The sequence below is a fragment of the Gadus morhua genome, chromosome 22 (assembly GCF_902167405.1).
Source record: "Gadus morhua chromosome 22, gadMor3.0, whole genome shotgun sequence".
In the NCBI taxonomy this organism is placed as follows: domain Eukaryota; kingdom Metazoa; phylum Chordata; class Actinopteri; order Gadiformes; family Gadidae; genus Gadus; species Gadus morhua.
Window position 1 is genome coordinate 11,493,195 of NC_044069.1, and position 25,715 is coordinate 11,518,909.

Genomic DNA, 25,715 nt, shown 5'->3' on the forward strand with positions numbered 1-25,715 from the left:
CGTTTTTGTTAATAAATGTAATAAATAAATGTACAAATAATTCATCAATATATTAAGACTTTATTTTGCATGGTCATACACATATAGGCTTAAAGCCGGGGAATATAAAAATAAAGTGAGATCATGTGAATAGTAAATGATTATATCATTGAAATGAGAATTTTTAATGTTTTCATTTTAATCAATTTAGAAATGAATCCGTGCAGCCCAATTAGAAAACTGTTGTTTTAAATCATTCATATTTATTAAACTGGCTCGTAATGGCAAGGCGTTTCTTTTGGCAGTGCCAGCTCACCCAATAACCCATATAATCATTAATAGTGTGGAAGTTTCCCAGCCATTTTATTCACCCAACTTCATATGTACACACACACACACACACACACACACAAACAGAAAAATATAAAATATCAGCCTACAATAACAAAAAGACTGTCGCAGCCGGTTGAACGAACACAAAGTTTCATCTTCCCTTATCGTTTCCAGTTTATTTGAAACCGCCGAAGAACCTTGGGAACATGGAGCCATCGTCCCGCAGGTCCGAGAACAGCTGTCCACCGCCTGAGGTGGGGTTGAACACAAGGAGGGCACATTTTACAGACGTACCTCAAAAGAATACCAGTCATGTCAGGCACCATGATGGAAATAAGTGCTTGCACTTTGGAATGTTTTTTTCTAGCCATTGGAGACGTCTGTGTTCCAAATAAATCAAATCAATGTTTTCATTAAAGGTTCTCAAAGAGCCAATGCTGAACACTTGCAGCGGTTTGCCATAATATGACGTAATCGGCAAAATCCCTATTCCAAACTAAACAAGGCACAGCAATGTAATTAACTTATTAATTTATGTGATTCATTCTAAAAGATTACTGTACACAGATTCATTGAAACAACACAGCAACAGGCCTCATGTTTTGGTCAGTCATTTCCCTGTAAGCAGCAGATACTTAGCAGTGCGTACTAACCGGGCCCCAGGGGTCCGTCTCCTTTAGTGGGGGCCGCTGGGCTCCCTTGGGCTCCTGAGCGGGTCACGGTGGTCTCCTCGTTCCCTTGGCCGTCCCTGACGGTGCGCCTCTCCTCCACCGACTGACACAAGCGGGACAGATGCACAGCGTCTCAGAAAACCTCCACCCGTATTCTGAGACGCTGTTCACTGCCAAGTCGTCGCTCCATATTTGATGTATTTTATGAACGCTAGGTTCAACAAAGGTTGTGCCAGATTGCCATCGGCCCCATAAGGACGTGTGTGGGTGGCTGTTCTATGCTTTCAATAGTAACCCAACACTAGAATCAAACTGCCGGCACAGCACCACCTCTGGTGAACTTGTCTTTGCAGCTGTCATTTGTCAACACGTGTCAGATGGACGTCCGCCATGTTCAGCAGCGATCGCGCCCGTGCGCTCTCGAAGAGTTACGTGTGGCAACAAAAGCATCATCCCATGCCATTTTTGTTTGTTGCGTGTGGCACATGAATGTGGGTTTAAGAGAATGACAACAACGAAAAGTGAAAAGTGAAAGTGAAATCACATTACATTTAGCAGATCCTTTAAGTGAGTCGAGTCAGTAGCTGATGTTACCGTGGTGTCATATGAGATGCAAACGCCATAGATGGTCATAGTTTTCTCAGCAGTAGTATTAGTCAGGCATGGCGGGCGGTAGGGCTGTGCGAATAATCAAATTTTAATCTTTAGCGTCAAACGATCACAAAACTAATATAATCGGTGTTGTGATGTTTTCAAACTCAAAAAATAATCGTTTGAATAATCGTGATTTCAATATCGACCAAAATAATAGCGGTTATGATTCTTTCCATAATCGAGCAGCCATATCGGGCGTTGTCTCTCACCCCGTCCGGTTTCACCACCTTGCTGACGATGACCGACTGAAAGTAAGACCTAGACCTTGGTTGGCTGGGCGTCTCGGAAGGACGCGGGGTAAGAATCTTATCCAGGCCGCCAGAGGAAACTGCAGAATCCAGATCTAAACAGAGTGATACTTCAACGGTCACAATACCTTCCGCCGTCACAATTATAAATGTAGATATGCATGTAAAAGAACGGGCCGTTAGAAATATGTGTCACCTCCATCTTCCCTACGCCCCTCTGGCCTTCCCTTTGGCCCCTGCGTCCAGATGTCATTGAACTACAGAGAACAAGAGAAAAGCCATATGTACTAATGAGACCCAGACACACAGGCTGCTATTGTGCTGAGGAGGCCAACACATTGTTTGGTTCCTTACTTTAGGAAAGGGGCTCCAGCCATGAAAAGGAGAGCTGGGGAGGCTTGGTGTGTCCTCATCCCTGGGCGGCACTGCGGGGGCCCGGTGTCTATGTATGGCGTCCTCCTGTGATTTCAGCATGGAGTCCCTCAGGGCATTGCCACTGGAGGATCTCTGCCCGTTGTTGTCTGACCCCTCATGCGATGGGGGCATGATTCTTGGGATATCTGAGGAGTATAACAGAACATAAATGAGTTGGGGTAGCAGGAAAAGGGGGCAGATTATATTCTGACGTTAGAACATAATATTATATTATTCGTGACATCTGCATTAAGTTTTTTGCAACTCTAAATGTATAAATGTGTACAGCGCACATGTAGGTATTTACCGAAGGGGCCGGTTCCATGCTGTTCCTCGAACCGACTCAGGTGAGAGAAGATTTCCTCCATCCCTCTGAGGACGTGACCAAAAAGAGGAGGCTCATCGATTCTCATACCATTGGGTCCAAAACTGAAACCGAACCTCAACGCGTTATCAAAGGGTTCACGCTGGTCTCCGCAGTAACCATCCTGGGGGAATCCATCCTCCTGGTAGGCATCGTCATCATCATCATCATCATCATCGTGGGTCATGCCATCGAAAAATGGGTCCCTGGTACAGATACAGATTTAATTTTGTTTTAAATACATGACAATCAGTCGAATTGGATAAAATTGTAGTCTGTTAAATATAGCGATAAAGTGTAACCAATTCTGAAACGGTAATAATTTTTGCTATTGATCCGGAGAATGGGATGGGGAAACTACCAAACTAGTATTGTATTTACTAATCCCAGGTGCCTTTGACTTTGCGAGATCGGGGGACTTTCTCCGCTAATACGGTGTGCGTACTAGTTAGCTATCATTCGTAGAGCCCGTACAGCAGTGTGGTTTTACCTTCGGCCGTCGCCACGGTACTGTCCTCCGGGAACCCCGAAGAAGCCGCGAAATAAATCAAAAACACTCATATTCGGTTCATCTTAGATAAATGAGAAGGCCGTGAGAAAGTTTAGGCGTCAGGCGTAGGACACGCAGTTGTCAACAATGTCGTAACGCATTCTAGCAAATTCAGAATGACGCAGGATGTCGTAAATATTTTACCGTAATACACTCCACAATGATCATCGTAATATTTCGTAAGACGCTCTTTAGTTGTTATACCGCAAATATTTGTTTTGTATACGTAAACATCTTCGACGAACCTTGATTGATTCATATAATAGCTAAAACACTACTTTATCCGATGGTTCATTCTAGCGAAATATTGATGTAATGGATTTTGCACTTGGCATGAACAGTTCAGGCACTGCAGTCTTGTTTCATTATTGTTTTTGGCAAGAGTTTTGAGAGGCTGCCCCTTAAATACAGCTGGGCTTAGCTGATAGGGATTCACAGATTAAACAAAATGCAAACGATATGGAGAAATATTGTTTGAGTTTTATTTGGTTCTTTTATTTCAGAGTTAATTACAAGATAGTGAATGCCCAATTAGCTATCAGATGCCCTCTGACTTAAATGTATTTAGACCTATATCCTTATGGTTCCTTGAATCCATTGCTATTGGTTTCAAATGTTACATCTATTTCAAACTAATATTACAATTGTAAGCAGACTCAATAACTTGCAAAGCCCATTCCAGTTCTCGACATCACATTCAAGCTTAATTTGGATAAAAATGCTGTATTTACAAGCAACATCAGATACAAAAATAAAGTTTCTTAAAAAAGACATTCACATCCAAAGTGATGAAAATGTCTTTCCCGTTTATTTACTTAATATTTATATATTTTTTACAAAATAAAAAACATTTCAAAACAAAAAGCTAACAAGTCTGCAAGGATCTGAAGAGGGCAGGGAAAAGCCGACAAACAAGGACTACAGTACTTGTGTTTTTTTTTATATATATGTACAAGACAAGTTCATCCATTTAAATCTTAAAACGCACAGTACAAAAAGGAAAAAAAATACAGACGAAATAAACCCATTTTACAATTCTGTCCATCAGTACTTAACTCTGCATCGTTCCATACAGTATGTGAGCAGACAGGCTAAGGGTAGGAGAATATAGGGGGTAAAATAAAGAAACACGCAAGAAGGCAAACTGGGTGTGTGAGTCGCCCACGACGTTCCCTCTCGACATTGCTTGCAGAATGGTATTGGAATTTTCTTTCGGTTTCCCTTAATTCATTTTAACCGTGCTGTACATAGTTGGACAATGGCCAGTGACTTCACACGCCATCACAAATCCTGTCCCTAGTCCAAACGCAAAAACACCAACCAAACAGACGGCGCTGTACACACCCATGGCCTCTTCATGTCCAAACACACGTGCAGACACATGGAAAACAAAAAAAATACACTTTCCTCGCATTCCAAGCCAGTGAGCTTTCTTATACATCTTTACTTATAATATATCTATATTTAATACAAATAAACATCACAACTCTGCCAATTTAGAGATTCATTATCTTTGAACTTAAAATAAGCGTACAAAAGAAAAAAAAGTCAACATTGTAAAGATGTTAGCGGGACTGAAGATGTGTGTTTGTGTGCGTGTTGGGGGGGGGGGGGGGGGGGGGGGACAAGGAGTTCATGGTGAGACATACAAAACCAGCCTGTTCCTCACCGTAAGAAAGTTAGCTTCTCCCCATCAATTAAAAAGGAGAAAATAAGGGGAAAAAAAAAACAAATAAAAAGTACAACCCAAAAACAGTCAGTTAGAAAACACTTCTATGTTACAACTGGAAAAAAAATGGGGGAGGTAAGGTTATAGGATGGAGAGATTTACAAACTTCCCAACAGTGACATAGTTCACCTCTTTTACCAACATCTAGCTAAAGCTACACACCACGCTCCGGCCCCCTCCACTGCCGACAGGTCCTTCTCCTCTCCAGCCATGCAGCGCTCCGTCATCAGAAGCTGCAGAGCACAGTGGCTGGAGAGGGAAGTCCATGTCATAACGGTGTCATCCCAGAGAGACACGGGTCAGGGGTCACATGTGGTCAATTTGTACGGTGGTGGTGGTGGGAGAGACAAGAGAGTGGCAACAACAACTTTGTCGCTGCACTCTTGGCCGAGACTTTGGGAAGGGCAGGGCTGCTGCCGACGGCGGACGCAGCGCCTCTCGTAGTTAGTTCCCTCCCCAGTTGTAGCTGTTGTACGCCGACTTGTTGATCTGGGCCTTCTGTTGGAGAGATGCGTTCTGGCTGCGCTGCCCTGTGCCCGTCTGGAGAGAGGGGCAGAAGAGACCGGGGAGGGAGTCAGTCTCCGACGGGGGAACACTACCAGGGATCGAGGCGTGCCCCCCGCCCCCCCCCCCGAGCCACTAGAACCAACCCGGGGCCGGGGACTCTACCTGTGCTTCCTGCTGCAGGTGGTGGTGCAGGATCTGAGAGTGTTGCTGTTGGTGCGGCGCCAGGATGTGCATGAAGGGGGCCTGGGGGTAGCCGGCGGGGGCCGGAGGGTTGATGGGGCCCCCACTGCCCAGGGCCGAGGGCAGGCTGAAGGAGGCGGTGGGCGTGCCGGCGTGGAAACCCTGCTTGTCGAACGACTGCTGGGCAACGGGAACCGAGACGCCGACGAGTTAAAGCTTATTTGAATACCAGTCATGTGATGAACTAGCACTCGTTTAAAAAGCAAAGTAGCCTTTGACGTGCACAAATCGGAAGGAAATGACAACTCGGCATGCTCCCGAGTGCCGTAGTTCAAAAAGAATAGCTTGCTTTAGCCCATTGGTATTATTGTGTAGTCAGTTTGGGCTATCAGGTGGTTACCACTTATAGCTAAATGGGCTCAGCAATGAGAACGAATTTCAGATTCATACATAGAGTTTAAGGTAGTACTATTACGAATCTTGACATGAGGCTAAGATAATGATACAGCTAGTAAACATAAATAGCACTGACCTGCGTCTTAGTGTAAACAGACCCTGAAATATCTGGTACGCCGGTGTTGCTTGAGGTCACTGAGACTCCTGTAAAAAGAATGGACAAACACAAACTGACTAAGGGCATTTGTAGAGGACATACCTTTTGTAGAGCAACTACATACCGGGCTACCCCGGACAGGTTCCTGACACCTAAAATTAACTAGAGTACATAAGGGATTTTACTTTCTGAAAAAAAAACAATGTTTTGGTTTGTAGAGGGTCTCATCATTCTCACGATGGCCACTGTAAACATCCGTGAACAGCAGGATCGTCTGCCCATGCCTTGATAAACCAAGATCAGTTGGGAAAGATTCAAAACCAAAAGCAGAATATAATATGCAGAAGCCAATAACGAAACACTTTAAATTAAAATGAGAATACAAGACGTAGTGTGGCAGTTCTTCCTCTCCAGCTCAGCCACAGAGGCATTACTGCGTTCAGTGTTTACAGCCGTCATTCCTGTAGCACACACAGACTACCTGGATGGCCACTGGTCAGGCTAACCAGGGCAGCTTGGTGTGCTCAAAATAACCATTGATCGTATTACTCAAACACGGCAACCCCACATGCAGGCAAACCCGTGTAAAAAACAGTGTGCCGTTAATTAGTTCTGATACACGATTTGTTCTCTTGGAACGCTTGCATTCCCCTCGCTTACGACTCGTCCTCCGTAGCCACAGAACGTGACGAATCGTCACACAAAAAAAAAAAAAAAACTCAAGCCATGGGCGGCATGCAAGCGGCACGCGGACACGGACGGGAGAGGGGCTTCTCGTGACCTGCTCAACGTTCGACACTCAACCCTTTTACATTTTTTTTTTAACAGGGAGCCAATGACCCCAGGGATAATCAAACAGCCAATGTGATGAGTAGCCATGTTGGGTGGGTGGGATGAAGGGTGGGTGGAGGAGGAGGGTGAGGCTAGCGGGCCAGGCTGGTGGGCCGTTCAGGACCCCCACCAGATCTCTAGGGCGCTCTCTGCAGGGGCTGATCCAAACACAGCGAGCGGCCGAGGACCACGAGCGGGGGCGGTCGGAGGGCCCCTTCAGCGGCTCGAGTCCCAGAGGGAGCGAGCGTGAGGGGGTGGGTGGGCTCTGGGCAGCACTCACCGACTCCGGGCCCCGTGACAGAGGTGGCGGGCTTGATTTGCGCGGAAGCAGCGGCGGCGGCCACGGTGCCGTATCCACCTTTACAGAAATCCCCACTCCCTGACGCCTGGCCCACATCCTCATAGCCTGCAACAGTCAGACACACAGCCGCAGCCACAGCGTTAGACAACAGTCAGAGACAGCCACAGCGTCAGACAACAGTCAGCCACACTGGCCGCAGCATTAGACAACAGTCAGGCACAGTCGCACTGCCGCAGCCACAGCATTATCAAAGTCAGACGCACTGCCGCAGCCACAGCGTCAGACAACAGTCAGACCACAGTCAGACCACAGTCAGACGCACTGCCGCAGCCACAGCGTCAGACAGTCAGACCACAGTCAGACGCACTGCCGCAGCCACAGCGTCAGACAACAGTCAGACACACTGCCGCAGCCACAGCGTCAGACAACAGTCAGACACACTGCCGCAGCCACAGCGTCAGACAACAGTCAGACAACAGTCAGACACACTGCCGCAGCCACAGCATCAGAAAACAGTCCTACGCACTGCCGCAGCATCAGACAACAGTCAGACAACAGTCATACGCACTGCCGCAGCCACAGCATCAGACAAGTCAGAAACAGCATTAAACAACAGTCAAACACAGTACTAGACAGTCACAGATCACCAAACAGTCAAAGCACTAGACAACAGTCACACAGCACTGAACAATCAAAGCACTAGACAGTCACACAGCACTAAACAGTCAAATCACTAGACAACATTCACACAGCACTGAACAGTCAAAGCACTAGAAAACATTCACAACAATAGAAAACCATCACGAAGCACTAGACAACAGCCGAGACACCCAGCCAGAGCAGTAGATACAGAGGGGAATGCACAGGCTAGGGCCAATGGTGTTTGCAAACTATTCATTGTTTCTCAATTAATATTTTTCATGCTTGTATCAGCTTTTCATTTGTTTTGTGCAGGGATCTATCTTCTTTACAACACCAGGCAAAGCATAGAAAGAAACTGGCCCTGGCAGGTAACCAATCTAAGAAGGAAGGGGGATTCAGAGGACCTTCCAGGGCAGGGCTCAGCCTTCAGACACATTGCTTGCTATGTGGTCATGCCCATCTGTTATGAGAGTGGGGTAGAATAATTGGGTAATACCATTTGACCCAAGCCTGGCAGGGGAGTGGGCATATGGGGAGGGGACACGAGGGAAGGCTATGAGGCTGTAGCAGGGTGAATGCCGGTGCAGCATGAACACGCATGAAGACGGTGAGAGGTGTATCTATTAAAGAAAAGATAGCTGGACGACATGTGACGCAGTCACTGTATTAAGCGAAAAAGAAAAAGGACGGGAAGTAGAAGCAAGGCGAGATATCGGATATCAGAACTAACGACTAGGAATGAACGCAGAGACATCCTTTAAAACACATACTGTAGTGAAAGGCTACAGCCCGCGACAGACGACATGACCCCAGATATGTCATTCCTTCAAATTAAATACAATACATTCTAGATTGATCGCAGCTAGGGATGCTAATGAAGCGACACCAAAGGGATACCGGCTGCTCAGATTCCACATTTGGAAACCGTGACGTTGATCACGAGGCATTGTGGAACAATTAAACTCATGCATATTAATGACAGCTTTTTGTGCTAGGCAGCAGCCACACACATTTGACAGAAAGCAGGGTTTCCAAAACGGGCCGTTTCCAATGGCAGGAGACGGAAGTACGAGACAAAGCCAACACGTACTGCATAAGAGCCCGGTGATTAGACAGCGTCCCAGGCTCGGCGTGGGGGAAGAGTGTTAATGTATTCAAACCCCAGAGGGAACGGGCCATAGGGTTCAACACAGAGCATCTGAGGTTGGTGAGAGACGCGTACTGTTTTCACCGAGACGGGCGCATTGTTTTGGTGCCTTACCAGTGCTGTAACCATGGGAGCCGTAGCCACCGGCCTGTTGGAAGGGCGTGGCAGAGGCGTTGACTCCGACGTTCACAGGGTGCTGCTTTGACGAGGTAGGAGCAACCTGGGGAACAGAGCCGGTCAATTCCAGAATGCCACCGCTTGACATCAACATTTAATTGAAGTGAGGAAAAACGCAGCCAATCAATATTGAGCCAGGACACATGGGGCAAAGCAAACCAGTGCCAGTGGACTTTGCCGTGTTGTGAGCAGCAGACACAGTTATCCCTGTCTACGTCTCTGCAGGGACAGGGTTTTCAAATAAGTAAGCCCGGCACTAGGGCGACCACATGGCCTTTCTAATAGCAGCGCCTCCTCTTCCAGTCAGCCTGGTCTGAGGGTGAAGCGTTTAGTGCCATCCATCACCATCATCATGTCTGCGGCACAGACTCTAGACGGGACTGCCACATAGAGATGGTTGGTGTGCACAACACGAGTTGGTTGAGTAACGGAGGTTTATATAATAACCGTGATAGCGTTGCAGATCAGAGTGCCCCTTCTATACATCAAATGGAATCACTTGACGATACATTTCCATTAATTATAATACACAAACGATGTTCTGGTTATAATTATTATCTGTAGCCATCCGTCGTGGCCTTCAGTATTCGATGTTTAACCACGGGAGAGCGACGCTGAATGAGTGAACGCGACGGAGGAGGCTCTCACCGGGAACACGGCGGGCCCGTACTGGAAGGTGTTGGGCAGGCCCGGCATGCCGGTGTAGTAGGGCAGGCTGGTGTAGCTGTAGCCGGGGGGCAGGGCGGGGTTCAGGAAGGTCTGCTGGGCCGTGTGGTGGGTCTGGCTCTGGTTCTGCTGGCTCTGGGCCATGGTGGTGGCCGGCGCCGGAGACGAGGTGTCGGCGCGGCCAAACTTTGAGAGGTCGCCTGGGTGGGGGTGAGGTCGGAGGAGGACTGAGTTTAGAAACGTCATCGCTGATCGATTAACCTTGTGCCATTAGAGATGACCGAGGTTCCAAACGATCAAGAGTCATTGAGTCTTAAAAGTCCTCGGGAGCAGCCATGATTTAACAAGACAAAGGGCATCCCATAATGCACGCATGTCAATGAACACAGAGTCCGGGGGGGGGTGGACTGAGTGTTTCCATGACACAGCTCGTTAGTTCCAGACAGCCTCAGCGGGTGAGTGTGTTGGGGGGGGGGGGGGGGTCAGACTGCATCCCAGCCGGCCACCCTGCCTCACCATGGAAACGTAGAACAATGTTCCCAGGTGTGTGCATCCGGCCAGTCGTTACTCGGTAACCGGAGAGGCTTGGGAGGGGGAGGGGTACTCACCAGAGTACGGGTTGTTGTTCAGGTTGCCGTCTCTGCCTGTCAGTGCGTTTGTTGGCGCTGCGAACGGGATGCTGTAGTAGTCCTGAGGCAAGGACAGGAACGGAACAAAAAAATAAAAGGTTTTCAATGGAAGGCGTCAAGACACCGTTAACCATGTGATAATGCCTCGGTACAAATGAGTGAGCGTTTCAACTCACCAGGGGTATTCTGGCCTGGAGCATCTGCAGGTCATCGTAGCCATACACCTGAGGCTGGCCAGACAGGGCAGGAAGTATCAGAGGAGTTCGAATACAGTGGCAACAAATGTATACAACATGATCGACAAATGGGCATTTCTGGTGCATTTTCTACAATAATCTTTTTTGTTTTTTGCTTGTGAACAGGAACAAGATTAAATCAACCAACGCACAGCAAACTGTTGTAGAAGGTACGCCCCCATGCAACCATTTGTGGCAGGCCCACAGCATCAACGACTCCCTTTATTCTGAAGCCAGAGACGATCTACCAGCAGGGGGGGTTGGAGGACTACACCAATCTAAGAGAAGCCCCCCCCCCACCTGCTCCGTTTCCCTGGGCAACACGAGTTCAAAAAAGGGGAAGTGTGGAAGAGACAGAATACGTGTGGCGGCTCGCTCTGTACGACCAGAGGTCGAGGTGTGACTGTATCTGGTGTCCCCTGCTGTCATGCGGCATACACACGCCGCTGTCATGCGGCATACCCACACACACACCGCTAACCCCAAGAGAGGCCGAGCAGGACATGATGGTGTAAACAATAGAGGAGCCCTTTGTCTCATGTCCCACTGCGTACGAGGCTTCGGGCCGTGGCGTAGCCCCGAGGGGTGAGAGGGACTTACAGGGTAGGCGTGAAGTAGTCCAGGGGCCATGATGTAGGGGTTGGGGAGCAGCGGGGGCACTCCGGGGGGCAGGTTGGGTGGTGCTTTTCCTGGGGGGGGGAATAGAGACAGGTAATGTGAACAACCAACCAACAAAGGGTTTTGATTGAACAACAAGTACAACAAGTACTCTTGTGCCGAGTTGGAACAGGCTGCTGCAGTTGGTGCATCATATGCGCTCCCTGTTTTCTACTTTACAGTCATGATCCCCGTCACATAGATCACGAATTTACATGAATCAGTGACAAAGGATGATGATAAAGCTATTTTGTTTCAACCGAGCACAAAGAAAAGTTGTACGAGAAAGGGAAGGGGATATAAACCTTATCTAGAGTCAGCCACAGAGGCATTACTGTGTTTAGCGTCTACTGCCATCATTCAGATGTCAGGCTATACGGTGCAGGTTTGTCTGCACAAAGCGGCTCAATGAAATGGGTGCCATTAAAACACTACCACCCTTGATACACAGACATGTTGTAAAGGACTTTCATATCGTCTTTCACATCAATTTCACAGTCAGGATGTGACTGCTGCAATAAAGGGACTCTGACATCAGCACTGCTTCACCACATGTACGCTGCAGTAAACGCAGCTTTTAAAAGGCTAACATCCATCTGGTATGCACTTCCACAGCCAGTTCTCATTACACCTCACTAAGGAGGGAAAGAAACAAAGAAAGGAAAATATGCGATAAATAAGGAAACAAATATAACTGCTTAAAAAAGAAAAAATTGGACTAAGATGGCAACAAGAACGGACGTAGAGACCCCCCCCCCCCACCCCGTTACCTGAGGAGACCGAGCCGCGCAGCGACGAGGCGACGGAGGAGGCGGGGGGGGCGATGGAGACGGCGCCCGGCCCGACGCCACCCATGGGCTGGCACATGGAGGCGGCGTTCAGCCCCATGGCCAGGCTGCTGACGGGCCCCAGGCCGGAGGGGGCCGAGATGGTGGTGGCGCCCATGGACAGCACCTGGGGCATGGCGCCCAGGGCCACGTGCGTGGAGCTGGCCACCGAGTAGGAGGAGGGGGCCGACGAGGGGGCGTAGGAGGACGAGGAGTGGAGGCCGCCGTCGCCGTCCATGCCTTGGTGCTGCTGGAGCATCAGGGGAGGGGGGGGGGAGAGAGACGAGTCCGTTAGGGATGTGGTCAGAGATAAAAGGGCCATTAGGGTTCCATGAGGGCCGGTGCTGGAGAAACTAATGCATCCGCCGGCCGAGGAACAGCAGATGGGGGGGGGGGGGGGGGGGTGTAGACAAGGCACTTGTGGTGGATACAATCGAGGGGTCAAAAGAAAAGACGCGTCTCGCTGGGAGTTCCGTTTTGTGCCATCATTTAAAATGTGATTTGCCGACGCGAATCTGCATTGGTTGATTAATGAGCAGCGAGGCCCTCGAACACGGCTCACCATTAAGCTGGGGTTCCCCGTTCTCCCTGAAGACTGGGGGTGACCGCCCTGCTGGGAAGAGAGCGAGCTGTGGAGGAAATAGACGGGGTTCATTTCCTTGGGAGTAAACATCAGCTGAACAGGTTCTAATAATTACATCGAGCGCCTCTTCTTACTTGATGTGTTGGGGCTGGGAGACGCTGCTTTGGGTCAGCTCCTCGCTGTGGCCCAGAGCAGCGTGGGCCATCTGATTGGCTGTGGTCATCAAGGAGGTGGGGCCGGTGTCCGTCAGCGTGCCCATGCTGGAGGCCGACGCCGTTGTGAGAGCCTCAGAAACCAGCTTCCCAGAGGCTGCAGAGCCGCCTGCAGCTGAGTGGGGTTAGAGGAATCCTTTACTTGAAGTAAATCCAAAGAGGATTGGAGTTTTTTTTTTTTAAAATTGATTTTCTGAGTCAATACCATCAGTACAAAAACATAAAAGACGGTGAAAACTCACCGTCCCCAGATGGTCCCGTCTGCATTGAATGGAAGCCATTCTGTTTAAAACAAGGTTCAAATAAGGGCTTCTCCTTGATCACAACAGGCTAGAGTATGAGTGAGCGGTGGCAATAAAATGACTATAAAAATAAATGACACGGGGAACGTAAAGTCTAACAAGACGACAGGTTTGTGCGAGCACGGGGGGACTTGTCCTACGTTGGGCTGCATGTCCTTCTGGGGAGACGAGGAGACGGAGGAGGGGTATCGGCGCGTCTGAGAGGCCCTCTGCTCGTACATCTCCATCTGGGTGGGGCTGGGGAGGCCTGGGCCCGACTCACTGGAGGGACGGGAGGACCACACCGTTCACATACGATGTACACTTAAGAGGACGTCTATTTTATTACAAAACCGTCCCAGAGTAGAGGCCGGAAAACGTGTCACAAAAGGCTGATAGAAGACAGAGCCAAAGACATCGGGCAAAAGTACAAAGTAAGCATCAAGATGCAGAGTGTGACATCTCAAATCCTAAATCCTCCTCCCTCCCAGTCATGCTAAGGGCCGAGAGGGGTCCCCACCTGCTGGGAGCGGCGTAGAGGCTGCTCTGGGCCTGGTGGCTGGGCGCGGCGGCGGCGGCGGTGGGGTTGGAGTCGTACTCCTGTAGCACCGGCTCTGTTCCAAACTGCAGAGCTCCGAACTGGAGATGGAGGCCGGAGATGTCTGAGGAGCCCGGCATCTCCACTGCCATGGCGGGGATCTGGGCGGGGGGGGGGGGAAAACTCTTTTCATGAAGGGTCACGAAAACACACGGCACCAATTTTATTGAGTGAATTCTTCGTCAGACAGTCGTAGACACAAAGTGTACATCATCCTGAGAGGACAGGGTTACATCAATAGGCTCCGACCAGACACATTGAGCCAAGTTCAAAGACAGACCTTTCAAAACAAGAAGATGCCATTCAGCAGGGCCTACATGTTTTTATACAACTCAGAAGATCACGTTGCACTATTGACACTAGGGATGGGACAGAATATAGGAATATTCGATTATTCATTGCCGAGGGTCAGAGTTGATTTTTTAACATTTGGACCGTTAACATTTTTTCCCATTCAAATAAACAAGAATTAACAGATGGAACTAATGTAGGACACCTCAAAGGGTATTATCCTGCTTATACCATGTTCACTTGCCAAAGAAAATAAATTACGACCATTCATTTTTTTTTTTAATGCGTTTTACAATCCAAATATAACGTTTTTCACAAGCCATAACTTTGTTTCCCTGGTAACGCCTGAGTTTTATTAAAACGGTTTCATGTCTCAGGGTCAGGGCCTGGCATTGGCGGTTGGCCTAATCCTATTTCAGATAAGCTGCGACCATGGCATCTGTTTGTGACGGCCAGGCAGTAGACCAACCTGCAGTGCCTCTAACGGCCTTCTGTTGGTACGAGGTACGGGCTGGCAGAATGACCCGCCTCCGTTGTTTAGTAAACAGGAAGAAATGCATTCTGGGTGGCGAGTGCATCTCCATATTAGGCATTTTCCAAAAGGTCCTGACTGACAGTTATACTTCTTTCAGGGTTGTGTAAGGCAGCTCTACAAGTCCCGGCAAATATGTATAACTCCAACTGCCGGGAGCAGACGAAACAACAACGGTAACGCATCGGTGGAAGGGTGCTTCAAGGCCTCAGAACCAGTCACCAGTGTAAACCACCAACTGACATCCCCCCTCTACGTCATGACTCCAACTTCCTCCGGCCTACCTTGGTGGTGATGGAGGTCCTCTTCTTCTGCTGCTTCAGCTTGTGCTGCTGCAGCGGCAGCGGGCTGGAGCCCTGGGTGTCCGAGGAGCCGGGCGACGCCTGCTGCTGGCCCAGGGACGAGGAGGAGGAGGGCGGCCCCGTCATCTTGGGCAGGCAGGAGGCGGGCGGAGGCACGGCGTGCGGCGAGGGCGCGCTGGGCAGGAAGGCGTCCAGCATGGAGGAGGTGGCGGCCGTGGCCTGGTAGGGCTGGCGCTTGGTGAAGGGGCTGTGGGCGGCGGGCTCCGGCTTCGCCTCTGCGGAGCGAGGACACGGAGCGGGGATGAGTGTCGCCGGATTAGGCGGACGCGGAGGGCATGATTTGCAAGTCAAATGTCGGTTCGCTTTAAGACAACTATTGCGAGCAGGTGAACCCGAGGTGGAACGCAGGTCAGGAGGAATTTCATCTGATGCTAATAATAGATTTCAAACCATATTTTGTCGTGAAAAAAAAAAAAGGTCCCGTATTATACCAGCTGGTGTGAGCGTGATTGGCCGTTACGAAAATCAGCCTCACAAGTAGGCGTGTCCATCCAGATGTGTGCTGGATAGATCAGTCTACCAGCCTACCCAGTGGACTGTAGCAAACGCTGCTCATCTCTCCGTCATACTTCTAGGTGGACACTTGGGATGTCACTAAAACACCCACTCATACCTGACGGTGTAATATCGGAGCTTTGAAGTCTAGCATATGACCTAGTCTGGTGTGGCCGTCGGCGTGTGTCTCTCCGTCTCACCATACTGGCCCTGGGCTGAGGCGCCGGTGTCCCACGAGGAGGGGCTGGCGCCGGGCGGGGCCACCTGAGAGTGCTGGGCTGCCAGCTGGGCCAGTGCCTGGGCCGTTTTGTACTGCTCCAGGAACTGAGAGCCGGTGGTGGTCCCCGTGCTGCCGCCCTTGGGGCCGCCCACGTCCCCGAAGCCCTTGCTCAGCATGTTGACCTGCAGCGTCGGTGGTGGGGGGAAAAGGGCGATGCGTCAGATCACAGCAGAGTACTACGTCTGGCAGGGAGGATGAACGGTAATGGCTGAATGAGTACAGGGACGGGAGGCCACCACATCTCCTGTCTCACAGTGAAGTGCATGCAGATGGCTCATTTTTTTGGTTTTATGCCGGGCATAAATCACAGAGTTTATCAAACACTCATCCGTTCTTAAAAACAGCAAAGTGCTTGCGTGGCCCTCACCATGCTGTGCTGCTGGGAGTACGGGGCGCCGGGGGCCACCGGGGACAGGGGCACGCCCTGCTTGGAGTTGCTGAACACCAGCGACTGGTTGAGGGAGGCGGGCGGGCCGGCCTCCTGGGGCGCGGCCTCGGCCTCGGAGGAGGCGGCCGGGGGGGTCTTGCCCAGCAACACCGCCAGGTCGATCCTGGGAGAGGCAGAGAGAGTTCAGACTGGGGCAACACCGCACAATGGAACACGGTGAGCCGCAGGGTTTATTTTTAACTAATAGCGAAATAAATAAATAAGGGGGAAGTAGGGTTGAAGCAGCACTCTGGTTAAACTCGACTTTGAACGTGGGAGTGCGTTTTTTTTTTACCGCGCTTGAACGTGGGCGAGATCGACAAACGCTTTTTCACGGTGTGCTCATCACATATCGAGTATCGGCAGCCGTCAAAGCGACGTGCACGGGGACCCCTGAGAGCAGACGTCAACACAAACGACTCCACCCACCTCTGTCCTTTGGTGATGGTGACGTTCTCCTGAGGTGGCGGCGCGGCGGCCACCGCTACATTGGACGCCGTGAAGATCTTGGTCTCAGACAACTGCAGGATCCACAAAACAAACACCAGATATTAGAACCCTACAGACCCGGCACCTGGTCATGTGGGGAGCAAACCGAGACCTTTCTCTTTGATGTTGTGAGGGGTGGGGGTGGGGGTGGAGGGTGGTACTCACGTCCTCATTCCAGTCTTCTGTGCCCCATTCCTCCGTGGCAGACCTCCAGGGCCCTGCGGATCAAAGGCAACAACACTGATATCCCCGACACGCCGCAGCTTCAAAGGGAAATATGTATCGGGATGGTGGAGGAATTAAAAAAAAAAAGGGCAACGGACTGACCAGGAGCGGAGTCGAACTTGGGCTGGTAATTTGCTGCTTCTCCCGGGGTGAGCTCAGAGCCTGTGAAGCAACACGCCGCGCGGTTAACGAGGTGCGTGCACAACAGTAGGTCACGCCAATCCAGCAAAGGTGATTTATTTAAACCCGTTATCATTTATTAAGCCGGACTTCAGTAGTCTTGTCAGGGGGGCTCGTTTTCAACAGGATGCATTCGAGTTTAAATCCTGAAGACGAGTTTTCTTTCGCGATCCAAACAGTGTCTCTTCTGTGACAGTCGGTTGGCAGTTGCTATTCTGACGACAACTAGCAGAGGCCGCTTCACACACACAAGCGAGTTGATGAGAGAGTCTGTTGCGTTAGGTCTGCCTGCCATCGCTGGCGGAACAACCACTGCCGGGTGATGGAAATCCACCACTGACCCCGAGTCCTTAACATTCATAATACTGCAAAGGCCTTCATCAATGGGCCACAGTCTCAATCCCCATGACGTTACGTCATTCGGCGAGAGCTAGTGACATAAGTGACGGGGACGGGGGGGGGAGAAGAGGTGATGAAAACCTTTGAGATGATTACTTTAAAAGCGACCACATTGCAATGGGCGACTTACGTGCGCCGTCGTCGGGCTCGGCGCCTCCTGTGCTGTTCCAGGTGCTGCCCCCGCCGTAGCTCTCGTCCGTCTGGGCTGGCTCAGTGTAGTCCGCCGGGTTGAAGGTCCTGGCAAAGGGGAGAGAGACAAGCGTGTGGTGAATCTCTTAACTACCCCGCCTGTGCCCGTGCCTTACTGGACGAGGACGACAACGCCACGCAAGAGCACGCCGGCCTGGGCGGGCTGCACTGCCTGTGCAGAAGGATCCAATCCCCAACCACCCAGGTATTGTCCAGAACGTCCATGGCAATTATCGTTTAACACTTGGCAAATGTAATTATAAAACAATGTATCGTTTCCCTTAGTATTATTTTAGGTTTACATATGAATAAACCTCTTCTTCTTCCCCCCCCCCCCCCCCCCCGGTAAACACACACAAACACACCACATCCTCAAAGCCATTGCGGTCGCGTAAACTAGATGCTATTTGTAGAACAGGGCAACACAAGGAGGAAGTGAGCAACAACAGGAAGTAGATGGTGGGTTGAGGCGACGTGGTCGCCGTCGGAGCAAGTCGAGGCATGCAAAGGAAGGCGTTAAAACAAGAAGGACCCAGAAGCAGGAAGACATCCCAGTGGCGGCCCTCAGTTTCTCAGCTCGTCTACAGCCGACCACCGACCCGAACGTCAGTGAGTTACACCGAGGACGTTGTGTATACGCGTGCCAAAACATCCCACGTTAAGACAGAAAACCATCGCCGCTCGCTCCAGACTAGCACGCCCAAGTAGCGTGCGTTGCCTCGCCGTCGAGGAATCCCCACTCAACCCCCTCCTCGAGACAGAAGCTCCTTGTTAGAGAGAATGTAAGCATTCCTAGCGTACGTCTGCATACCAGTGGCATGCGAGCAAACCGGCGCTTACTCCCAGTGTTGAGGAGCAGCATCTCCCGACGCTCCCCGCACGCACAACAGCAGCAGCAGCAGCAGTCACATCAGTCACATGTTGGGCACTCAAAATAAAAACCGCCACACGGAAAGCAAGATTCACACAGTGGGAAGTACACTCACCTCGTATCCCCTGCAAAATCATATCTGGCCTCTTTATCAATCTGGCTTTAGAGGAAAAATAGCATTCATTATAAGCAGCAAAACAACGGGGTCATTAAGGATGCATTTCATATTTGTGGTTGTTTTTTTTAGCAAGTCTAAAAGAACAACAGCATAGTCTCGGGTTACTCTCCCACATTTCTGTGGGCTTTCCTCGCAACACATCGTCTGAACACGGCACCGCATGTGTGCCACCACCTCACTGTGCGATCAGAGGCTCATTTAGCTTTAACCCAGGTACCGAGAGGAACGGCACGCACGGTAAACACACAACAACATTCCAGCATCAAATCTCACCGTCCCGAATGACTAAATTAATATTTAAAAAAACAAAAAAAACATCCTTTGTTGATTCTAGGATGTAGTAGAGAAGACTCCTGGTTGCCCGTGATCAAAATACAACACACAGCAGTGCAGTAAGCTCTCCCTCAAAGGGGCCGACTATACAGCTACAGAAGGCAAAGCCTACCTCAACTGGAGCAGAAATGCACACCTGGCGGATGGATGAGGAGTACTTATGCAACATACACCTTCTCCACTTCCTACACCTATGCAAGCTTAAGGGCTTCGTAAGCCTCAAATCCCGGCAGGCATTTTAAGTAAGGTAGTTGTAATAAAAGCCCATCTTCTGTAAACAGACTGTATATGCCGTTGTCAAAACAAAAAGGGGAGCCATGTCATCAACACATTGGATCCATGTGGAATACCGCACTTTATTGAACACACTAAAAGAGTGAAGAAATTAGTTTGCTACTTGAACTTGAAGCCCGGCTGAGGGACAGGCTTCGCTTGTGAAAAGAACCACGCTCGCTGGTGTCGGGCAGTGCGTCTTTGGAGACGAAATGTGGCTGCTGCAGGTTTTAGTTCACTACGATAGGCAGTTAGTGGGTCGATATTAAAAAAGAGGGGAAAATAAAGGAGGCCACATGCAATACTAAATATATACATCCACACAGCCTCAACAGGTTATGGTGCTGCTGATACTGTGGACAGGAAGAGCACCAGAGCAAACCTAGTCGAGACATGTTTGGATTTTAAGTAATGACCTGATTATTTAGCCACTAATTAACTCAATATAACCATGCAGTTCGTTAGGAAGAGATAGTGACGACGGAAGCAGGAAACGAGCCCCGTCTTAAAATCATTTCTAGACATAAACAAAGAAAATCTTTACTAAGCACAAAACATTACATGGAATAGGAACAGGACAAAAAAAGTAAAAAGGCGCCTCAAACCACATGCCACGGCCAGACAGCAGTAAGGTTTTAGGGTTACCGTTAGGGTTGGTCCCAAATTTAACTGCAAGTCTTGCGAGTCTAAAAGAGCCCTTCAAAAGCACGCTCCAAGATGCAGCCACTGAGGTGTTGAGTTACAACAACCGCCGGGTCCCGCCCACACGGCTCCGTCTCATTGGCCCGCGCTGTGGCGAGGCTCCCTTGGATTAACGCTAGACAATGAGCTGGGGGGCTGGGGTCCTGCTCTCTGGTGACCATGGCAACAGATAAGAGGGCATTCTGGTTTTTGGGGGCAGTATAAGTGCTTCCTTACCCCATGCCTTGTGCAGAGAACCTGCCGCCCCGCCTTCCAGCCAGCGCGGGGCCGGGGAGGAGAGAGCCATCTTCAGAGAGAAAAGAGTTCGAAAATTAGCGCACTCATTTCACAAGGTAATTTTTTTACGAACAAATATTTGAACCAAAAATAGCTGTATACTCCAAAATTCTGGGATCATATTATAGTTAAAAAAGAAGATGCATTACAAAGCAGTAGCATAGGTAGGTCCAGCATGTCATACACACAAGACATATTCGTCAGCAGAATACATCCGTCTAATCAACTAAATTATCTGGTATTTGTGTCACAGGCAATAACCCTTCCTTGTGGTTGCTTGACAATATATGCCGTGCCAATAAACAGGACCCGCCAGTATGTATTCTGCTGACCAAAGAAACAGCGCGGCTCCAATTTGTCCTAATGCATTTTTGGCCGGCACACCGGAAGTCTGGCGACACTGAAGCCAATTGACCGACGACACTTGGTGGGATGCTTTGAGCTTGTCCAGGTAGATCATTAAGGAAGGCCTTGGTCCGAGAGAACTCCTGGGTAAATGTACGTCTCTCCTGCCGTTACCCATATAACTTGTCGAAATCCTTTTTTAGGGCAGATTCTGCATAAGCAAATTACCCAAGTCGGCTGAGTCGGGTGTGGCATGGTCATTCACTATTGTCGCATCCATAAACTCTGCATGGACCCACGCACAAAGAAATAGGACAAATGTTTTAGCAAAGCCGATAGAGACGGTCACGACAGTTTGATCCGCCAGATCGTTGTCGTCCAGTCAAGGAACACTAACCCCTTCTCTGTATTAAAGTAACTTACCAAGAGCACCCCTGCCTCTTCCTCTGCCTCGTCGTCCTCTCTCCATGCCTCGGCCAGCGATCCCGGCTACCTTGCTGCTGTCCAGGCCGTTCTCCTGACCTCGGACTGGAGGGGGGAAACAAGGGCTGGCATGACATTGGTCCTATGGTAAGGTGGTAGGGGGGGATGGGGGGCAGTTATCTCCCCCCGGCTCGCAGTCCAACTCAAGGCGGCCGGGCTAGCTCCCAGGATGGATTGCGCAGGGTGGCCCGGTTACCGCCCAACTCCAAAAGTCTCAAAAACCATTATTCTTACTCTAGGGGCAAGTGTAAACTTGCAATACGTCCAGAGTCTACGCTTGTGTGGACGTGAAACTACCAACAGCCGCTGCCACCCAACCGTGCGAGGCCCATGTCAGGGTGCTTTGATCGTACAAGGGCAAAGCCAACAGCTCGCCCGACTCAACAGACCGTAGGATTGCAATTGGAGCCAAAGCCAAACATCATAATGTTTCACCAAAACATAAAAATCACATTTCATTTTGATAATTACGACAAACAATTTTGCATTACAACCAAGAGCCAATAGTGTGAAATATTGTCCAATGTCTTTCGAACAAGACTTATCTGGAACAAGTATGACCTATCGTCAACCTAAAAGCACCACGCTGCACTTCCATCATTGCCCTGCTCAGGTTGGGGTTGCGGTTTTACCGAATTCGCCCTTGCATGGATAAATTCTCTGTAGTAGCACGGTTAGTTCAATAAAAATAAAAAAAGGGTATGAAATGACCAAGAGGAAACTTAAAACAGGTCCAACACTGTCTAAAAGCGGTGTGCAATCAATCCCTCATAATGCGACAGATGGATGTCTCACGCTCTTAGTTTTCACTGGCACACCAGCTTTGCCTCAAGACCACAGCACAGGATATGATGAGTTGACTGTATGTGCGCCTGACTGCCAACGTTGTCGGTAATTCAAATCCGAAAGGCAAATTAACCAAACATATCAATTAAGAGAAAATAAAGAGGCTGGCAGCAGCAGCAGTATGAACGACGCAAAAGTGGGTGAACCTTTTCAATATCAGAGCCTCTTAAAATGGGATGAAAGCAAGCACTGAATTCTAGGCTGAATGTAGATGCAGAATGAGCATGTATTGTTGGCAGTTACTGGATGGACGTCAATGTCATTGATGAATGACAAATCAGTCCATTATGACCAAACAAACTTCCCTGAAAAGGTATACGTATAGAGATCACATCCTGTATAAAGAACGACCCTTCAGGGGCGCCTCGTCATGAGTACGAAGACTAGCGGCGCGCATGAGCGTTGGAGGGACTCACACTCGCGTCCGCGGCTGGCCCCACGCCCCCGACGCGGAGCACCGCCCCGACGGCGGGCCACGTCCCTCTCGCCGCCCTTGTCCCGGTTCTCCTTCCCGTCTTCCCCCGTGTCAGCCTGGATCGACTCCTTGGGGCCCGACAAGCTCTTCTTCTTCCCCACCATCTCCCACGAGTCCTTGGGAACAGAGAGCGAACACAGTCCGTCAGACCTTCCAGTAAGTGGTTTCGACAGCGTGTCATAAGTGTCATAACCAACTCTGGATATGGCACATTTGTCCAGGCTAAAGGTCATCCTCAAACTTTTTCTGGTGTGATGTGTTTAGTAAAATACTTTGAGTGTAGCTGTTGTACTCAAGCACCTTACTCTCATAAGCATTCATCCCTATACGACTGCACTTCACTGTACTGTAGAGCATCTGGTCCTGCTAGTGCTCGGGCTATGCTCCGCCCGGTGACTACAACTTGTGTTTATTGTTAATCTCACTGCACTCGTTTATCCCAGTGCTAACCCCACTTATTCAGGGGCTCTGGCCCCATACAAAGCCCATACTCACAGTGTCTGGGCTGCCCTCCAGTAGCACATTGATGGCTCTGTTGACATCCCCGTTGCAGTCGTGCAACGCAATCATTGACTCGTCCTGGTCCTTGCCTGTAATGTCAATCAGCTGCAGGAGGGAGGGTGGAACATTAAGACTTCTGTATTGGATGGACACAAGTCACTGATCAAAACAATCTACGAATAAATGCAGCTCTCGGCAAATTTTTTTATAGGGTTTTCTTAATTAGGGGGATCATTATTTAGGATTAGAAACTGAATGTTGTAGTCAATTCAAGTCAATTTGTTGAAGTAATTCTAGGGCACAGGTCCTGCCAATGAGGTCACTACTTTGAGAAATGATAAGTAGGACCCTCCAGAAAACATTGAACTGGTCTGTAACACCAGACAAAGAGAAGACATCCAATCCTGTGGTTTTCAACTTGAGCCAGGCGTCCAACGGGACATCATGAATTACATACTAAATAAGAAGACAACTTATTTCCTCTCACCTGCTTGACCTTTTCTTCAAAGTCTGCATCATTGTGGTCAGAAATCATCTGTGCGAGTCGGATTTGCTCAGCAGTAGCCTAAAAGAATAGAAGTTATAATGAGCTATTTAACCATGCATAAGTTGACACATTTGGCTTCCCCACGGCAGATGTAATAATAGAAGCATTTTAAATCAAGACCTGCTGTGGAGGTCATAGCTGGTGACTAGTGAAAAACGGTGACTAAAAATGCTTTTGTGAACATTCTGTAACCAATACATACTAAAATGAGGAGGTTGTAAACCACAGAGTGAGGGAGCAAGTTACTTCCTACAGCAGCTAGCGGTTGTGATGGTGTTACCTGGGGCCTCTGCTTGTGCTGTGTCTGGCTCTGTGTCTGGCCCTGCGTCTGATCCCAGTTGCTCCGGGCCCGGTTTCCGCCCACGGACGTCATCATTTACAGTATATACAAATAACAGTATTTACAAAGGAAAAAACACCTGGAGATGGAGGGAAAAAAAGCCTTAGAGGAGGATGAAAGTTTGACTGGCATCCAGGACACTTTGCATCTCATCATGTACTTATTCACATGTGAAACACTTGCATCCAAGCAGACACTGGCAACAACATTTTACATCCAACTATTACAAATCCAAATTAAAGTTGCGCTAATCCATTCAGAATAGGTCACACGGATCTTTCTTAATAGGTTGGCATTCAGTACATTGGTTAGTGTCTTGATGTTACTGGTGTGCTACCCTACATACGTAATAAAGAAAGTCTTAAACTTGGTTTGGGTCTCGAACGAAGTCTTACTTAAAGCTTATTATAGAATTGGGTAGATATATTTGACAAACCATGCAGGAACGTTATTCCGATTATCCAGGACACGCCTGGAGTAGTTATAATTGAACCACAAAGATTGAACAGCAATATATTGCAGTTATTATTGTGCATTAGACATTCTGTACTGGTGCAGTTGCTTTAGATTATCAAATAAAGGCGGTGTCGAAAGGCCAATGCGAAACACGGGGTGTCATCCGAGAGGAGCAGAGCATGGTGTGGTACCGTTGGGTACCACACGTTATAAAGAAGCGAAAACAACACCCACTTTCTTGATCAACAACGATTATTCAACATCAAATAAACGCGTTCATATTGAGAACCGGATCATGCGGGATTTACACCGTGCATCTCGTCTTGAAGCCTCGAATCATTTCCAAACATCGCACATGTATACTTTCGACTGAAATCTGGAGATCGTTACGTAAAGTCCTCTTTGAGCTAGCATGAGAATATACAGCCAGGGCCTGTCGGATACAACCGACAGCGTTAACCCACCGCATGGTCAACATGCTAGCTGCTATGACTTCAGGGGAAAGGTCTAGCCTTGAAGTCTCGATGGGTTTCCGCTCCTCGCAGCCTCACCTCATGGCAAAAAAAAAAAACCAGGCGACGTTCACTACGGTGATGTCGACCCACTGGATAATAAATCAACAGGAAATTAACATGGACCCTAAAATGCTCCCATTAAGACAAGTTTCATCCGTTCAATAAAATAGCTCCATTGGGTTGGATCACCAAGTATAAGTAAGGGGAGAATAGGACTGACTTGACCGTAAACAGGCTAGGTTGTAGCTAAGCTAACTTGTACTGCTTTCCCATAACCGGACGTTAGCTAGTTAGCTAGCAACCTAGCGATCTGCAAACGCACTTCGAACAATCCTCGCTAATTTGAGCCCCGAATCCATCTGCTGCTCGGGCTTTGTGAATACAAGAGTACGAGGCACAAGTAAGGCCTATAGGCCCCAAAGATGAAAAATAGCACGATACTGACCAGAAACGCTGCTCAGTGTTAGGTATTCTGTAATACAAGCGACCAAGAGCCCTCTCTGTCGAGTTCCGAGTTGGATGTAGACCATGAGCTAGTTTCTGAGCCTCAAGTCAACACCGCTAACTTGATGAAATGTGTCAAACCGACTCATGCAGACAACAAGCGAGAGTCTCTGAATTTACCTGTTTCTTTTCCACTCTGACACCACAGATAGCTGCGTCACGTGGTTCACCCAGAGATTCAAGGAAACTGGACCGGAGACATGTGATCAACCCACTTTTAGCTGGAATATGA

At 49.1% G+C, this 25,715-nt stretch overlaps 2 protein-coding genes across 13 annotated transcripts; both read right to left on the minus strand.

The window, feature by feature from the left end:
* Positions 1-40: 40 nt before the first annotated feature.
* Positions 41-3,339, minus strand: hax1 (HCLS1 associated protein X-1). The gene is made up of 7 exons (XM_030346801.1): positions 3,154-3,339; positions 2,607-2,869; positions 2,240-2,445; positions 2,082-2,142; positions 1,847-1,980; positions 966-1,086; positions 41-561 (listed from the first exon to the last, which is right to left on the minus strand). Exons 1-7 carry the CDS (start codon positions 3,222-3,224, stop codon positions 488-490), a joined length of 930 nt encoding a protein of 309 aa, XP_030202661.1. The 5' UTR covers positions 3,225-3,339; the 3' UTR covers positions 41-487.
* Positions 3,340-3,673: 334 nt separating this feature from the next.
* Positions 3,674-25,706, minus strand: ubap2l (ubiquitin associated protein 2-like). 12 transcript variants are annotated; one of them, XM_030346779.1, is made up of 30 exons: positions 25,604-25,706; positions 23,949-24,087; positions 23,609-23,686; positions 23,116-23,226; positions 22,562-22,736; positions 21,240-21,344; positions 20,412-20,481; positions 18,825-18,869; positions 17,780-17,886; positions 17,173-17,232; positions 17,011-17,063; positions 16,786-16,877; positions 16,297-16,480; positions 15,850-16,051; positions 15,077-15,369; positions 13,892-14,070; positions 13,533-13,653; positions 13,333-13,372; positions 13,013-13,205; positions 12,858-12,924; positions 12,239-12,542; positions 11,412-11,500; positions 10,752-10,805; positions 10,555-10,636; positions 9,929-10,146; positions 9,218-9,323; positions 7,294-7,419; positions 6,162-6,229; positions 5,612-5,809; positions 3,674-5,482 (listed from the first exon to the last, which is right to left on the minus strand). In XM_030346779.1, exons 2-30 carry the CDS (start codon positions 24,042-24,044, stop codon positions 5,387-5,389), a joined length of 3,612 nt encoding a protein of 1,203 aa, XP_030202639.1. In that variant the 5' UTR covers positions 24,045-24,087; positions 25,604-25,706; the 3' UTR covers positions 3,674-5,386. The 12 variants fall into 12 exon arrangements, with proteins under 12 accessions (XP_030202639.1, XP_030202641.1, XP_030202640.1 ...); XM_030346781.1 differs by having other exon boundaries at positions 5,612-5,806; positions 10,752-10,799; positions 12,239-12,545; XM_030346780.1 differs by having other exon boundaries at positions 10,752-10,799; positions 12,239-12,545.
* Between the last annotated feature and the right edge of the window lie 9 nt (positions 25,707-25,715).

Bases quoted from the DNA above. Each gene is read 5' to 3' on its own strand.
- hax1 (XM_030346801.1), bottom strand. From the start codon at position 3,224: ATGAGTGTTTTTGATTTATTTCGCGGCTTCTTCGGGGTTCCCGGAGGA. The intron at 2,143-2,239 runs GTAAGGAACCAA...TGTTCTCTGTAG, and splicing joins GCTGGAGCCCCTTTCCTAAA to TTCAATGACATCTGGACGCA. The intron at 562-965 runs GTTAGTACGCAC...ACCCCACCTCAG, and splicing joins AGACGGACCCCTGGGGCCCG to GCGGTGGACAGCTGTTCTCG.
- ubap2l (XM_030346776.1), bottom strand. From the start codon at position 24,044: ATGATGACGTCCGTGGGCGGAAACCGGGCCCGGAGCAACTGGGATCAG. The intron at 12,546-12,857 runs GTGAGCCGTGTT...CTGATGCTCCAG, and splicing joins CGGGGAACCCCAGCTTAATG to CAGCACCAAGGCATGGACGG. The intron at 10,637-10,751 runs GTGAGTTGAAAC...TCCTTGCCTCAG, and splicing joins TCCAGGCCAGAATACCCCTG to GACTACTACAGCATCCCGTT.